The sequence below is a fragment of the Globicephala melas genome, chromosome 7 (assembly GCF_963455315.2).
Source record: "Globicephala melas chromosome 7, mGloMel1.2, whole genome shotgun sequence".
Lineage (NCBI taxonomy): Eukaryota > Metazoa > Chordata > Mammalia > Artiodactyla > Delphinidae > Globicephala > Globicephala melas.
In genome coordinates this window covers 28,008,623-28,024,957 of record NC_083320.1, presented here as the reverse complement: position 1 = coordinate 28,024,957, position 16,335 = coordinate 28,008,623, and the positions used below count along the sequence as shown (strand labels likewise).

Here is a 16,335-nt window from a genome sequence, read left to right as displayed (position 1 = left end):
GGCTGGTTGACACGATGATGTGAGTTCAGTGTGATGGGGCCCCGGCAGCACAGCGGGTCTATATAGCAGGACGGCTGCTGTGTTGGCAAGAACAACACAAAAGGGGCCCCGGGGGTGAGTAAGGGGGTTTTATGGATCCCTTTTGCATGCTGCATTCAGTGGAAATGCCTGTCTAGTCTGCCCTCATTCTCTGGTATATTCTAACGCTGTCTGTTCAGGCTCTGGATGAGTCCCTAGAGTTGCTTTTATTTGGATTCTTAGTGTTTTATAAATTTATCAGCACATCAGTCTGAACTTTTGACCTGAAACTCACGTCTCTATACATATGATTCGTTTATGCCCTGTGAATTTTGGGGGAAAAAAAATCCATGTCTTTATGGAAGTGCCCCAGAATTCCAGAGAGGCTGTGGGTGAAGCAGAATGCCACAAGCACTGATTTTCCTGGACCACGCAGACCCCTCTATCTTAAAACTGTTTTCTTCATAGGACTTGTCAATCCAGTACAGGACACAAATCTGGATTCTCATTTTTGCTGGTTTTGACAACGCTTTAAGGCATAGCTTTTAACTTCCTCTTTGGTGAGTACGCTTCATATAACTGGAAACCAGCCCATCGTAGCCGACTTGTGATAAGAACCAAAAGAAAGGTTTTTATGACCACGGGGTTCAAGACTGAGAAGTATATTGCTTTATAGATTGCTTTCCCTTTACCAGGGGAAGGCAGTAAAGCCTCGTGGACTCAGAATGTCCACTTAGTAGCCACATGAACTTGGCAAGCCACACAACCTCTCAGAGCAGGAGTTATTTCATAATACTTATCTCATGGGATATAGTATGTTGTATGAGAGAGAGAAAGAAAGAAAGAAAGAGAGAAAGAAAGAAAGAAAGAAGGAAGGGGCCTGCAGCCTCTGATATTTGAAAGCTGGTCTGGCCCTCAGAGCTAGGCCATATTTCCCTATTAGACATAAACAATCTCACAGAATACCAACTGAGGCAAGGTTACCCTGAGGCCATGATGAAATGAGACAAAATAAGGCGACTTCGTAATTTTGTCTAAGCATAGGCGAAAACAAAGTAAAGGTGCCACCCACAGAACCCCAGACACAGGCCCTCTCTCAGCCAAAATGATTAACTGCTGCTTCTATGTCAATTGCAGCTTAATCCTTGTTCTTTGCTCCCTTCCCCATGAGTAGAACTATTAAGATATCCAATCATAAAATTACCCTTGCTGTCTGACAACATCCAATTTAGTGAACTCCTGCTTTTTATTTTATTGTTTATTTTATGTTTTTTTGGCCGTACCGCGCAGCATGTGGGGTCTTAGCTCCCCGACCAGGGATTGAACCCGTGCCCCCTGCGGTGGAAGTGCGGAGTCCTAACCTCTGTACCACTAGGGAAGCCCAACATCTGCCTTTTTAGGCACTTCCCCGGGTCACCCAACCAAAGTACAAGTCCTATCATAGTTCTTTCTAACCCTCTTACGGAGACAGTCCATGCTTCCCCATGGTGTATGTTCTCTCCGTCACTGTAACCAGTAACAAATCCCTTTGTTTCATAACAGGTGTGTCTGGTAGCTTTTGGCTAAAGGACGTTGACCTGAATAAATGGGGTTATGTGTTTAATGTGTTTGGCACATACTTGGCAGAAATGAGCATTGAATAAACTTTTTTTTTTTTTTTTTGCGGTACGCGGGCCTCTCACTGTTGTGGCCTCTCCCGTTGCGGAGCACAGGCTCCGGACGCGCAGGCTCAGCGGCCATGGCTCACGGGCCCAGCCGCTCCGCGGCATGTGGGATCTTCCCGGACCGGGGCACGAACCCGTGTCCCCTGCATCGGCAGGCGGACTCTCAATCACTGCACCACAAGGGAAGCCCTGAATAAACATTTGATATTAGTAATAGTGAGACATTATTAAGGATGACTTCAGCCCATTTGTCTCTCTCAAAAATGTTCAATCTTCTCAAAGATGCCTGAAAAATGTCTCCACCACAAAGCTGTTTTGTGGTAAAAATGTAGATTTGGAAGGAACTTAGAAATCATCTAGTGTTCTTCGAACTCCAGGGTGCATTAAGAATCACCTGTGCTTATTAAAAATGCTAATTGCCAGGCTCTACCCTCTTCTGAGACGCTGCATCATTAGATCTGGAAGGGACTCTAGGAATCTGTATATTTAACTGACAGCAGCAGGTTGTTCTTGACCACACTTTGAAAAACACTACTCTGATTTATTCCTTCTTCTTTTCTTTTCCATTCTTTTCCTTGTGTGTGTGTGTGTGTGTGTGTGTGTGGTGGGTGTGTGTGTGTGTGTGTAGCTGATTTACGGTGTTTTGTTAGTTTCAGGTGTAGCGATTCAGTTATACATATATTTATATCTATTCTTTTTCAGATGCTTTTCCCTTATGGGTTATTGAGTATAGTCCCCTGTGCTATATATGAGGTCCTTGTTGTTTACTATTTTATGTATAGTAATGTGTATATGTTAATCCCAAACTCCTAATTTATCTCCCCGCCCCTCCGCCCTGCCATCCATCTTTACTTTTGTATTCTCACTAACTGGAAAAATGAACTGGCCCGTAAAGTTTACTCAATAAATGTCTGGGGGATATGAACGTTATTCCCTCGTCTGAAATTCATCGTTGTAATAGTCCACGGGACCTCTTTCAAAGGCTCAGCACAACAGGCCTACACACTCGCATCAAAGTTCAGCATTTGCAGCTTTCAATGTGTAGGATGACATAAGCACCCTGCATTTGATCTATTTAATGGGCATTTATAATAGGCGAGATGAGTAAGCAAAAGAGAGAAAACAGAACTGTGCTGTCCCCTAAGCCCTCTGCTCCTTCGTAATTCTAATTGTATGTCTCCTGAGATGCCAAGTTACTGTTACAACAGCAGTGTCCAATTCCGGAGTTTTGCTAGTGTCTGAGGTCCAATCAACTGTCCACCTTACTACCCACATGCTTGCTTCCTAGTACTGATAATTAACGTAGCATTTGTATCATATACGTGCTTGGTTAAATGAGAAGAGGTCATTTGGTTGGCGGCCATGTAGACCAAACTCTCCCAAACAAGGAGACTGGGTAAGGACCCGGAGGTCACCATCATAGCACCAGCCTCTGGTTCTGTTTCTCGGCTTGTCTTTCTCGGCCATTCATTAACTGACGTGAAGACAGGAAGCAATCATTGACCCACCTCTGCTTAACTCCTATGGCATTCCTCTTGGAACAAATGAATTTTCATGTTAAAAATGTGAAATAAAATTCATATTTTATGGTAAAGCAAGAAAAATTTCAACATAAAAATTCTTTTCTGCCCTTTGGCCTCCCCTCTCCCCCCCCACATTGTGTATCTGCATTATACATCAACCAGACCTCCCCCATCATCAAGAATGCCTGCTCAACCATAAACAGCAACATTCTCCTAGCGCCAAAAAGGCAACTCCTTAAAAAATAACATTCCTTCTTTTTGGTTTTCATTTTTAAATAAATATTTATTTATTTTTGGCTGTGTTGGGTGTTTCTTGCTGTGCGCAGGCTTTCTCTAGTTGTGGCGAGCGGGGGCTACTCTTCATTACGGTGTGCGGGCTTCTCATCGCTGTGGCCTCTCTTGTTGTGGAGCACGGGCTCTAGGCGTACGGGCTTCAGTAGTTGTGGCTTGTAGGCTTCAGTATTTGTGGCTGGAGGGCTCTAGAGCGTACGCTCAGTAGTTGTAGCACACAGGCTTATTTACTCTGTGCTATGTGGGATATTCCGGGACCAAGGCTCGAACCAGTGTCCCCTGCATTGGCAGGTGGATTCTTAACCACTGTGCCACCAGAGAACTCCAACATTCCTTCTAGAGCTTGTAAAGGGTCATGTGACCCACCACGATGGCGCTTAAATCTGGATTATGTAAACTGTCAATAATATGTCATTTAATGTACATCACTGTGTCTCAGAAAACTTATATATACACTGTGTCTTGACTTCTAACAGGCAGAACAGTTCTCAGAGCTTCCTGAGGTGCTCTTCCCAGGTTATAATACTCAAATTTGGCTCGAATAAAATTTTCCAATTCTTTCTTAAATTGACTGATTAATTTTTCATCAACAAGAACAATACATCTCGGGACTTCCCCCATGGTCCAATGACTAAGACTCCATGCTCCCAATGCAGGGGGCCAGAGTTCCATCCGTGGTCGGGGAACTAGATCCCACATGCACGCTGCAACTAAGAGTTCACATGCTGCAACAAAGAAGTCTGCATGCTGCAGTGAACATCCTGCGTGCCATAACTAAGATCTGGTGCAGTCCAAAATAAATAAACAAAAATAAAATAAATATTTGAAAAAAAGGAGCAAAAACAATATGCCTTCTTGTTTAAGCAACAGGTGGTTGTGACTGTCAGTTTTGCTTTAATAAACCCACAAAGAAGAAAATTTGAACTCCAAAAGTCCAGAGGGAATGGAATAAGACACCTGCTTACATCAGGACCTACGCCTTGAAAATGGGGAAGGGAAACTGGAGAGGGGACCCATAGCGAGGAGAATATTTTGAGGGTGTAGCTCAATAGAGTGGGGTCTTGAAACTTTTATGGAATAGCTAGCTGCTACTTCAGTTTCTGTGCTTGGTGGAACTTTTGTAAGGTTAGTCCAGAAGACACTGTGGATTCAAAGGGAGAAAAGAGGAAAAAAAGGGAAGAAAAAGCTTTAAAATCTGACTTATAACAAGCTAGGATATATAGGAAATACTAGTGTGTGTAGGGCATGTAGGATGATACCAGGGTTATCGAATTGTTGGTTCATCTTCATGGGGAGAAGTTTAGTGGGATCCTGTAGGGTATCCCTTCTCTGCTTTCACCTCAGACACTCATCTCTTCAAGGTCCCAGTGTTTAGAGAGAGGATAGAGAGAATGAGGAAGGGTAGATTAGGAGATAGTTTGGGCATAATGTCTTCCCCCGGCAACTCCCCACTGTTGACCTTTTCTTTAAATTGGGATTAGAGGGTGGATAGCATTCTCTTTGCTTGTGCCCCAGGAAGGGAAGCAACTTGCAAACTTGATCAATGAGATCCAGGGTCTCTAGTTTTATGTGCCTTCAGTTCAGGTGTTTCACATAATTTCCATGTCTGATGCCTGTGAGTTTATGCCTACTAGGCAAATAATGTAAAACTTGGCACTCCAAGAAGTTTTTGGCTTTCTCATTCATGTTTGCTGTATTATTATTGGCAAACAGAGGATGCTGGCTAATGTCTCCAGGAAGCCAACAGTAGTTTTGGGAATTTAAAGGTTAAAGAACTGAGATTTAGGAACAATTAATATCAAATAATACAAGAATCTATTTTCCAGGGAAGGAACCTTTATAAAGAGCCTTACCATGTGCCCCAGTTTGCCTGGAACGGTCCTGCTTCATGCCTCTTGCTCCAGTGTAATCCTTAATAGAACACACTCACTCTCAAAAATGACTCAGGATAAGCAACACATTATATGCTTGTCCTGGTAATAAGCCACTTGGGTGGTGGATATGGAGCCCTTGATGTGTGAGATGGAAGGAGACTCTACAGAGAATGAACAAACATGTGGGTACATCTAAGGACAGAGAAGAGAGGAGCAAGGAAGGGAAAGACCAGGCCGCCCAGCAGCAGGTTGGAGCTTGCAGACCAGAGCAGGGTCATCCAATATTAAACTTGATATTGTTGTGCTATTGTGATCTAAACTTGCATCTCTCCCCTCACAACCTCTGTAACAAAGCTGGCTGCACACATTAATGCTTTATGTGAGAAATGGTTCAGGAGTTCAAGGAAAAGGCACTATGTCTCCACTTTGGGTCAGTGTGGATCCACTCAATGACAAGGCAGGAGTTCAGAGTGGAGAGTAACTGGGAAAAGCATAAACAACTCGTCTCCGCATAAACAACTCGTCTCCTCTCCAGAATTCCAAGAAACATTGGGTATATGTGTGTTGGAAGAAGTGGGTACTAAGTCTCCCACCTGCTGTGAGATGAGCTTTGAGCCATTTATTAGAATCTCAAAGGATGGGGTACTTCAGAAGAATTTTGACCTGAAGCTGTCAGCTTCACTGGGGAACTTTACAAGAAACAGTCCTAAGAGCCATATTTAATTATCGCAGGATGTTATTGAGGACGTTGTTTACTCAGTATCTTCTTTACTAGGACCCACAAGAAAATTTTCTTTTAGGTTTCAGTACTGGGAATGGTTAGGCTAGTCTTGAATAATTAATTTGTCTTATGGACTCTGTCAGTCATGGAACTGATCATGTTTCCTTCTATGTCTTGGCTGCTGGATCCAAATCTGGTTCTAACTTCAGCCACCAAAGTGCCTTTATAGCACCCAGTTTGGGTTCAAACTTCACTCCTGGCTCCATCTCTCCCTCTCACTCACTCTTGTGTTTCTTCCGACCCAATTTTTTCATTCACCTATTTTTAATTTCTTTAATTTATTATGTTGTAATTCTTTATTAGTGACCTTAATCTATGTTTTTAAAATAAAGAAAACAACTGAATCAAACAAGCAAACTTCTCCAGAAAATTTTAGTGCCCTATTTTTGATTTAGTATTATTTTTCTTTTTGCTGCATTGGTCTTCATTGCTGCACATGGGCTTTCTCTAGTTGTGGCCAGCAGGGGCTACTCTTCGTTGTGGTGCCCAGGCTTCTCATTGCGGTGGCTTCTCTTGTTGTGGAGCATGGGCTCTAGGCACATGGGCTTCAGTACTTGTGGCATGCGGGCACTAGAGCTCAGGCTCAGTAGTTATGGTGCACGGGCTTAGTTGCTCCGTGGCACGTGTGATCTTCTCAGCCCAGGGATTGAACCTGTATCCCCTGCATAGGCAGGAGGATTTTTAACCACTGCGCCACCAGGAAAGTCCCTTATTTTTCATGTATGGTCACAGTACTTTACTCCCATTAAAATGATGGGAGGCAGGGACTTCCCTGGCCATCCAGTCGTTAAGACTCCGTGCTTCCACTGTAGGGGGTGTGGGTTCGATCCCTTGAAGGGGACCTAAGGCCCACATAGAGCGTGGCCAGGAAAAAAAAAAAAAGGATAGGAGGCAGAGTTTTCCTATGTGCATATGGTTTTTGGTAAAAATCCTGAAAATTTTGTACAAAGCACGTACAGCAAAGAGACAGGGAATTCTATTGGGAAATCTCATGGAGGTATGAGGTATTGGAAATGGGAGAAAGGGGATGGAGGCTGTTAGAAGGATAAGGAGTGCAGTAGGTGAGAGGACAGGTTCATTTGTTTGTTTGTTTATGGAGCTAAAGTAAGAGTCTAGATGAGAATTGCTTTCCTTATCAATTAAGACTTGGACTATATAGGGAAGATGGTGGGGATAACCTGGAGGGGTAACTTGAGGTGTTTCAATAAGTACTTGTTTATTATTGTAACTGTTTATTTATGTAACTTGTTTATTATTGTAACTTGTAAGATTAACCACAAATGGGTTGAGCCCAGTTGAACTGAACTTTGAGCCCACGTGGCCTAGCCTTTAAAAGAACGCTGGCAATAATATCCTCTACTCACTTCCCCTTATAAGAGGTTGTTCCCCATCTTGAAAGCATATGTTATCATGTCTGGTCAAGTGCCATTATTGCTTTTGAAGGCCTAATAGATTAAAAGAAAGACAGGACTCTGTTAGTGCCAGAAACACAAGCTAAATCTTTTATTAGATTCTAAAGGAGAAAAGTGGAGAATGAAAATACTTCAATAAAAATCTGTCACCCGTCTTAGAGAACCAGCCTTGGCATTCATCGCCCCCCAGTCAAGATATCTCCTGTACTCCCCTGGCCTCAGGAGGTACTGCCTTCCCCTGTAGTTGGGCAGCTCGTAAAGGACCCAGGAGCCCTCCAGCACATTGAGGGAGTGGATCTCATTGAGGTGGAAGCGGTCCTGAAGAGAGAGACAATCGTCTGTGATCTCTGACATTTGTCCTCTGAAGTCATCTCTCTCATAGATTCTCATTCTGAAAGTGCCGGAGTGCTAGGGTGGCAGACAGAGAAGAAAAAGTAAGTGAACACAAATAGAGAGAAATTAAAGTTCCCTTAGTCCAAGTCTGCTTTCACCACAACCATGTCGCAGAGTTAAGGAGCCTTCCTGGTCCCCAACGCCCACCCGTGAATCTCACGGTGGATGGGCTAAGCTAGGAACAGAACTTAGCAGCTCTTCAACTGCTATGCACCAGTCTCTGTCCTTGGGAATTTAGGTTTGTCTAAAATAAAATTGATCATTTTAGTGCTTCTTATTGGAGAACGTCCCTCTCAAAGGAGAAAAGTGAGCATCATTGGAAAGTGAAGCCTCATTTGATATATTACCCTTGTTATAAAGGAATCAACGTTTAGCTATTTTCTGTAGGACTAATGTTTTGGTTTTCATGCATACTATGGATTATTAAGCCCTTGCAAAAAAGTAAGATGACACATCTTCCCTACCTCCGTTTTCATAACTTCATTTTCAGTTCAAATTTCCACCTATGTGACTCTTAAGCTTCCTTTCTGGCCTCCTACCCTTCACTTCCTCATTCCCTCAGCAGCAGGAATGGTCTTCTTGCAGCTCTGTTTGGATGACACCATATCTCATGCTCCTGCACTTCTACACATTCTTCTAAGAACTCTGCCATCACTCTCTAGGAAAGACTGAATCTCAAACTGTAGTTTTGGATGTGGCCTTTCCTCTAATTTCTACCTCTAGGTGAGCTAATAGGTACTGCCTACAAAATCAGAATAGAAGCCAGGATGCCTGTCTTCTCTAGGAGGATAATCAATTAGAAAAGTAAGCCAAAGCAAGCAAAAGTATTTTTATCAACTAAACGGAACCAGATTGTATTTATAAGTTGTGATATATTGGATTTCTGCGTTGATATGGCTTGCAATGACCACTTTAAGAAATTATATGTTGGAGTGGGAGTTTAGGGTTAGCAGAGGCAAACTGTTATATATAGGATGGATAAACAACAAGGTCCTACTGTACAGCCCAGAGACCATAATCACTGTCTGGTGAAAAACCGTAATGGAAAAGAATATAAAAAAAAGAATGTCTGTATGTATGACTGAATCACTTTGCTGTACAGCAGACATTAACAGAACATTGTAACTCAACTATACTTCAATACAAAAAAAAGAAATTATACCTCGAACAGATGATAACTTCAGTCTCTTCTATGTTCTGCCTTTTGTTAATGAGTCTTTTCATTTTTGATTCCATTTAAAACATGAAAAACTGGGAATATGTGATTTTAAAAAAAACACCAGAGTTCATGAAGAATGGCTTGCTATCTGGGACACCCTTCTAGAATGGACTGCATGCACTGGGCTCACTCCCCCTTTCTGCTCTCCAGTTGGAACCGTTTGGTTGAAGGATGACAGTTTTTAATGGCTTTGATTTCCAAAGAGAGGAAGGCAAAGACAGAACCATACTCACTGTGGGGATGAGGCGGCAGGAGCGGACGGAGTCGTTGAAGCCCATCCACTGCTGGTAGTCGGGGTAGTCGCCACGCCGCAGGAAGTACTGGTGGCCCTGGTAGTTGGGGCGCTCATAGAGCATCCAGCAGCCGCTGTCCACCCGGATGGAGTTGCAGCGGCTGAAGTAGGGCTGCAGGTTGGGGCAGTCGCTGCTGCACTCGTAGCAGCGGCCCTGGAAGCCCCGGTCCTCATAGAAGGTGATCTGCAAAGGAAGTATAATTCAAAATGAAATTATTTGCTCCCCATAATAGATCTTGTATAGAGGCATTTTTCCCCGCTCCATTTTATTTCACTTGTGTTCCGTTTACCTTCCCCATGGCTGGTTGACACGATGATGTGAGTTCAGTGTGATGGGGCCCCGGCAGCGCAGCGGGTCTATATAGCAGGACGGCTGCTGTGTTGGCAAGAACAACACAAAAGGGGCCCCGGGGGTGCGTAAGGGGGTTTTATGGATCCCTTTTGCATGCTGCATTCAGTGGAAATGCCTGTCTAGTCTGCCCTCATTCTCTGGTATATTCTAACGCTGTCTGTTCGGGCTCTGGATGAGTCCCTAGAGTTGCTTTTATTTGGATTCTTAGTGTTTTATAAATTTATCAGCACATCAGTCTGAACTTTTGACCTGAAACTCACGTCTCTATACATATGATTCGTTTATGCCCTGTGTATTTTGGGGGAAGAAATCCATGTCTTTATGGAAGTGCCCCAGAATTCCAGAGAGGCTGTGGGTGAAGCAGAATGCCACAAGCACTGATTTTCCTGGACCACGGAGACCCCTCTATCTTAAAACTGCTTTCTTCATAGGACTTGTCAATCTAGTACAGGACACAAATCTGGATTCTGATTCTTGCTAGTTTTGACAACGCTTTAAGGCATAGCTTTTAACTTCCTCTTTGGTGAGTACGCTTCATATAACTGGAAACCAGCCCATCGTAGCCGACTTGTGATAAGAACCAAAAGAAAGGTTTTTATGACCATTGGGTTCAAGACTGAGAAGTATATTGCTTTATAGATTGCTTTCCCTTTACCAGGGGAAGGCAGTAAAGCCTCGTGGACTCAGAATGTCCACTTAGTAGCCACATGAACGTGGCAAGCCACACAACCTCTCAGAGCAGGAGTTATTTCATAATACTTATCTCATGAGATATAGTATGTTGAATGAGAGAGAGAGAAAGAGAGAGAGAGAGAGAAAAGAAAGACAAAGAAAGAGAAAGAAAGAAAGAAAGGAAGGAAGGAAGGAAAGAAAAGAAAGAAAGGAGAGAGGGAGGGAGGGAGGAAGGGAGGAAGGAAGGAAGGAAGGAAAAAGGAAGGGGCCTGCAGCCTCTGATATTTGAAAGCTGGTCTGGCCCTCAGAGCTAGGCCATATTTCCCTATTAGACATAAACAATCTCACGAAATACCAACTGAGGCCAGGTTACCCTGAGACCATGATGAAATGAGACAAAATAAGGCGACTTCGTAATTTTGTCTAAGCATAGGCGAAAACAAAGCGAATGTGCCACCCACAGAACCCCAGACACAGGCCCTCTCTCAGCCAAAATGATTAACTGCTGCTTCTATATGAATTGCAGCTTAATCCTTGTTCTTTGCTCCCTTCCCCATGAGTAGAACTATTAAGATATCCAATCATAAAATTACCCTTGCTGTCTGACAACATCCAATTTAGTGAGCTCCTGCTTTTTATTTTATTGTTTATTTTATGTTTTTTTGGCCGCACCGCGCAGCATGTGGGGTCTTAGTTCCCCGACCAGGGATTGAACCCGTGCCCCCTGCGGTGGAAGTGCGGAGTCCTAACCCCTGTACCACCAGGGAAGCCCAACATCTGCCTTTTTAGGCACTTCCCCAAGTCACCCAACCAAAGTACAAGTCCTATCATAGTTCTTTCTAACCCTCTTACGGAGACAGTCCATGCTTCCCCATGGTGTATGTTCTCTCCGTCACTGTAACCAGTAACAAACCCCTTTGTTTCACAACAGGTGTGTCTGGTGGCTTTTGGCTAAAGGACATTGACCTGAATAAATGGGATTATGTGTTTAATGTGTTTGGCACATACCTGGCACAAATGAGCACTGAATAAACGTTTGATATTAGTAATAGTGAGACATTATTAAGGATGACTTCAGCCCAATTGTCTCTCTCAAAAATGTTCAGTTCTCTCAAAGATGCCTGAAAAGTGTCTCCACCACAAAGCCATTTTGTGGTAAAAATGTAGATTTGGAAGGAACTTTAGAAATCATCTAGTGTTCTTCAAACTCCAGGGAGCATTAAGAATCACCTGTGCTTATTAAAAATGCTAATTGCCAGGCTCTACGCTCTTCTGAGACGCAGCATCATTAGATCTGGAAGGGACTCTAGGAATCTGTATTTTTAACTGGCAGCAGCAGGTTGTTCTTAACCAAACTTTGAAAAACACTACTCTGATTTATTCCTTCTTCTTTTCTTTTCCATTCTTTTCCTTGTGTGTGTGTGTGTGTGTGTGTGTGGTGGGTGTGTGTGTGTGTGTGTAGCTGATTTACGGTGTTTTGTTAGTTTCAGGTGTAGCGATTCAGTTATACATATATTTATATCTATTCTTTTTCAGATGCTTTTCCCTTATGGGTTATTGAGTATAGTCCCCTGTGCTATATATGAGGTCCTTGTTGTTTACTATTTTATGTATAATAATGTGTATATGTTAATCCCAAACTCCTAATTTATCTCCCCGCCCCTCCGCCCTGCCATCCATCTTTACTTTTGTATTCTCACTAACTGGAAAAATGAACTGGCCCGTAAAGTTTACTCAATAAATGTCTGGGGGATATGAACGTTATTCCCTCGTCTGAAATTCATCATGTAATAGTCCACGGGACCTCTTTCAAAGGCTCAGCACAACAGGCCTACACACTCGCATCAAAGTTCAGCATTTGCAGCTTTCAATGTGTAGGATGACATAAGCACCCTGCATTTGATCTATTTAATGGGCATTTATAATAGGCGAGATGAGTAAGCAAAAGAGAGAAAACAGAACTGTGCTGTCCCCTAAGCCCTCTGCTCCTTCGTAATTCTAATTGTATGTCTCCTGAGATGCCAAGTTACTGTTACAACAGCAGTGTCCAATTCCGGAGTTTTGCTAGTGTCTGAGGTCCAATCAACTGTCCACCTTACTACCCACATGCTTGCTTCCTAGTACTGATAATTAACGTAGCATTTGTATCATATACGTGCTTGGTTAAATGAGAAGAGGTCATTTGGTTGGCGGCCATGTAGACCAAACTCTCCCAAACAAGGAGACTGGGTAAGGACCCGGAGGTCACCATCATAGCACCAGCCTCTGGTTCTGTTTCTCGGCTTGTCTTTCTCGGCCATTCATTAACTGACGTGAAGACAGGAAGCAATCATTGACCCACCTCTGCTTAACTCCTATGGCATTCCTCTTGGAACAAATGAATTTTCATGTTAAAAATGTGAAATAAAATTCATATTTTATGGTAAAGCAAGAAAAATATCAACATAAAAATTCTTTTCTGCCCTTTGGCCTCCCCTCTCCCCCCCGCATTGTGTATCTGCATTATACATCAACCAGACCTCTCCCATCATCAAGAATGCCTGCTCGGGCTTCCCTGGTGGCGCAGTGGTTGGGAGTCTGCCTGCCGATGCAGAGGACACGGGTTCATGTCCCGGTCTGGGGGGATCCCACGTGCCGTGGAGCGGCTGGGCCCCTGAGCCATGGCCGCTGAGCCTGCGCGTCTGGAGCCTGTGCTCCGCAACGGGAGAAGCCACAACAGTGAGAGGCCCGCATACCGCAAAAAAAAAAAAAAAAAGAATGCCTGCTCAACCATAAACAGCAACATTCTCCTAGCACCAAAAAGGCAACTCCTTAAAAGATAACATTCCCTCTTTTTGGTTTTCCATTTTAAATTTTTATTTATTTATTTATTTATTTATTTATTTTTGGCTGTGTTGGGTCTTTCTTGCTGTGCACAGGCTTTCTCTAGTTGTGGCGAGCGGTGTCTATTCTTTGTTACAGTGTGCGGGCTTCTCATCGCTGTGGCCTCTCTTGTTGTGGAGCACGGACTCTAGGCGCACGGGCTTCAGTAGTTGTGGCTTGTGGGCTTCAGTAGTTGTGGCTCGAGGGCTCTAGAGCGTACGCTCATTAGTTGTGGCACACAGGCTTATTTACTCTGCGCCATGTGGGATCTTCCCGGACCAGGGCTCGAACCTGTGTCCCCTGCATTGGCAGGTGGATTCTTAACCACTGTGCCACTAGAGAAGTCCAACACTCCTTCTAGAGCTTGTAAAGGGTCACGTGACCCACCACGATGGCGCTTAAATCTGGATTATGTAAACTGTCAATAATATGTCATTTAATGTGCATCCCTGTGTCTCAGAAAACTTATATATACACGGTGTCTTGACTTCTAACAGGCAGAACAGTTCTCAGAGCTTCCTGAGGTGCTCTTCCCAGGTTATAATCCTCAAATTTGGCTCGAATAAAATTTTCCAATTCTTTCTTAAATTGACTGATTAATTTTTCGTCAACAAGAACAGTACATCTCAGGACTTCCCTGGTGGTCCAATGGCTAAGACCCCACGCTCCCAATGTCGGGGGCCAGAGCTTGATCCGTCGTCGGGGAACTAGATCCCACATGCATGTTGCAACTAAGAGTTCGTATGCTGCTACAAAGAAGTCTGCATGCTGCAACAAACATCCCACGTGCTGTAACTAAGACCCCGCACAACCCAAAATAAATAAACAAAAATAAAATAAATATTTTAAGAAAACAGAACAAAAACAATACGCTTTCTTGTTTAAGCAACAGGTGGTTGTGATTGTCAGTTTTGTTTTAACAAACCCACAAAGAAGAAAATTTGAACTCCAAATGTCCAGAGGGAATGGAATAAGACACCTGCTTACATCAGGACCTACCCCTTGAAAATGGGGAAGGGAAACTGGAGAGGGGACCCATAGCGAGGAGAACATTTTGAGGGTGTAGCTCAATAGAGTGGGATCTTGAAACTTTTATGGAATAGCTAGCTGCTACTTCAGTTTCTGTGCTTGGTGGAACTTTTGTAAGGTTAGTCCAGAAGACACTGTGGATTCAAAGGGAGAAAAGAGGGAAAAAAGGGAAGAAAAAGCTTTAAAATCTGGACTTATAACAAGCTAGGATATATAGGAAATACTAGCGTGTGTAGGGCATGTAGGATGATACCAGGGTTATCTTGAATTGTTGGTTCATCTTCATGGGGAGAAGTTTAGTGGGATCCTGTAGGGTATCCCTTCTCTGCTTTCACCTCAGACACTCATCTCTTCAAGGTCCCAGTGTTTAGAGAGAGGATAGAGAGAAGGAGGAAGGGTAGATTAGGAGTTAGTTTGGGCATAATGTCTTCCCCCGGCAACTCCCCACTGTTGACCTTTTCTTTAAATTGGGATTAGTGGGTGGATTGCATTCTCTTTGCCTGTGCCCCAGGAAGGGAAGCAACTTGCAAGCTTGATCAATGAGATCCAGGGTCTCTAGTTTTATGTGCCTTCAGTTCAGGTGTTTCACATAATTTCCATGTCTGATGCCTGTGAGTTTATGCCTACTAGGCAAATAATGTAAAACTTGGCACTCCAAGAAGTTTTTGGCTTTCTCATTCATGTTTGCTGTATTATTATTGGCAAACAGAGGATGCTGGCTAATGTCTCCAGGAAGCCAACAGTAGTTTTGGGAATTTAAAGGTTAAAGAACTGAGATTTAGGAACAGTTAATATCAAATATTACAAGAATCTATTTTCCAGGGAAGGAGCCTTTATAAAGAGCCTTACCACGTGCCCCAGTTTGCCTGGAACGGTCCTGCTTCATGCCTCTTGCTCCAGTGTAATCCTTAATAGAACACACTCACTCTCAAAAATGACTCAGGATAAGCAACACATTATATGCTTGTCCTGGTAATAAGCCACTTGGGTGGTGGATATGGAGCCCTTGATGTGTGAGATGGAAGGAGACTCTACAGAGAATGAACAAACATGTGGGTACATCTAAGGACAGAGAAGAGAGGAGCAAGGAAGGGAAAGACAGGCCGCCCAGCAGCAGGTTGGAGCTTGCAGACCAGAGCAGGGTCATCCAATATTAAACTTGATATTGTTGTGCTATTGTGATCTAAACTTGCATCTCTCCCCTCACAACCTCTGTAACAAAGCTGGCTGCACACATTAATGCTTTATGTGAGAAATGGTTCAGGAGTTCAAGGAAAAGGCACTATGTCTCCACTTTGGGTCAGTGTGGATCCACTCAATGACAAGGCAGGAGTTCAGAGTGGAGAGTAACTGGGAAAAGCATAAACAACTCGTCTCCGCATAAACAACTCGTCTCCTCTCCAGAATTCCAAGAAACATTGGGTATATGTGTGTTGGAAGAAGTGGGTACTAAGTCTCCCACCTGCTGTGAGATGAGCTTTGAGCCATTTATTAGAATCTCAAAGGATGGGGTACTTCAGAAGAATTTTGACCTGAAGCTGTCAGCTTCACTGGGGAACTTTACAAGAAACAGTCCTAAGAACCATATGTAATTATCGCAGGATGTTATTGAGGACGTTGTTTACTCAGTATCTTCTTTACTAGGACCCACAAGAAAATTTTCTTTTAGGTTTCAGTACTGGGAATGGTTAGGCTAGTCTTGAATAATTAATTTATTTGTCTTATGGACTCTGTCAGTCATGGAACTGATCATGTTTCCTTCTATGTCTTGGCTGCTGGATCCAAATCTGGTTCTAACTTCAGCCACCAAAGTGCCTTTATAGCACCCAGTTTGGGCTCAAACGTCACTCCTGGCTCCACCACTTTCTCTCTCTCTCTCTCTCTCGTTTTTCTTCTGACCCAATTTTTTCATTCACCTATTTTTAATTTCTTTAATTTATTATGTTGTAATTT

The 16,335-nt window shown here is 43.3% G+C and overlaps 1 protein-coding gene across 2 annotated transcripts; it reads right to left on the bottom strand.

Annotated features, from left to right (window-relative positions):
• Window positions 1-7,657: 7,657 nt before the first annotated feature.
• LOC115850949 (gamma-crystallin B) lies at window positions 7,658-9,766 on the bottom strand. 2 transcript variants are annotated; one of them, XM_060301460.1, is made up of 4 exons: window positions 9,758-9,766; window positions 9,405-9,651; window positions 8,460-8,469; window positions 7,658-7,954 (listed from the first exon to the last, which is right to left on the bottom strand). In XM_060301460.1, the coding sequence occupies exons 1-4, from the start codon at window positions 9,764-9,766 to the stop codon at window positions 7,696-7,698; spliced, it is 525 nt and encodes a 174-aa protein (XP_060157443.1). In that variant the 3' UTR covers window positions 7,658-7,695. The 2 variants fall into 2 exon arrangements, with proteins under 2 accessions (XP_060157443.1, XP_060157442.1); XM_060301459.1 differs by lacking the exon at window positions 8,460-8,469 and having other exon boundaries at window positions 7,658-7,971; window positions 9,409-9,651.
• Window positions 9,767-16,335: the final 6,569 nt, after the last annotated feature.

Excerpts from the sequence above, each read along its gene's own strand:
- LOC115850949 (XM_060301459.1), bottom strand. Across the intron at positions 7,972-9,408 it reads CCTGCCGCCTCATCCCCACA|CACTCCGGCACTTTCAGAAT; the intron begins GTGAGTATGGTT and ends CTGCCACCCTAG.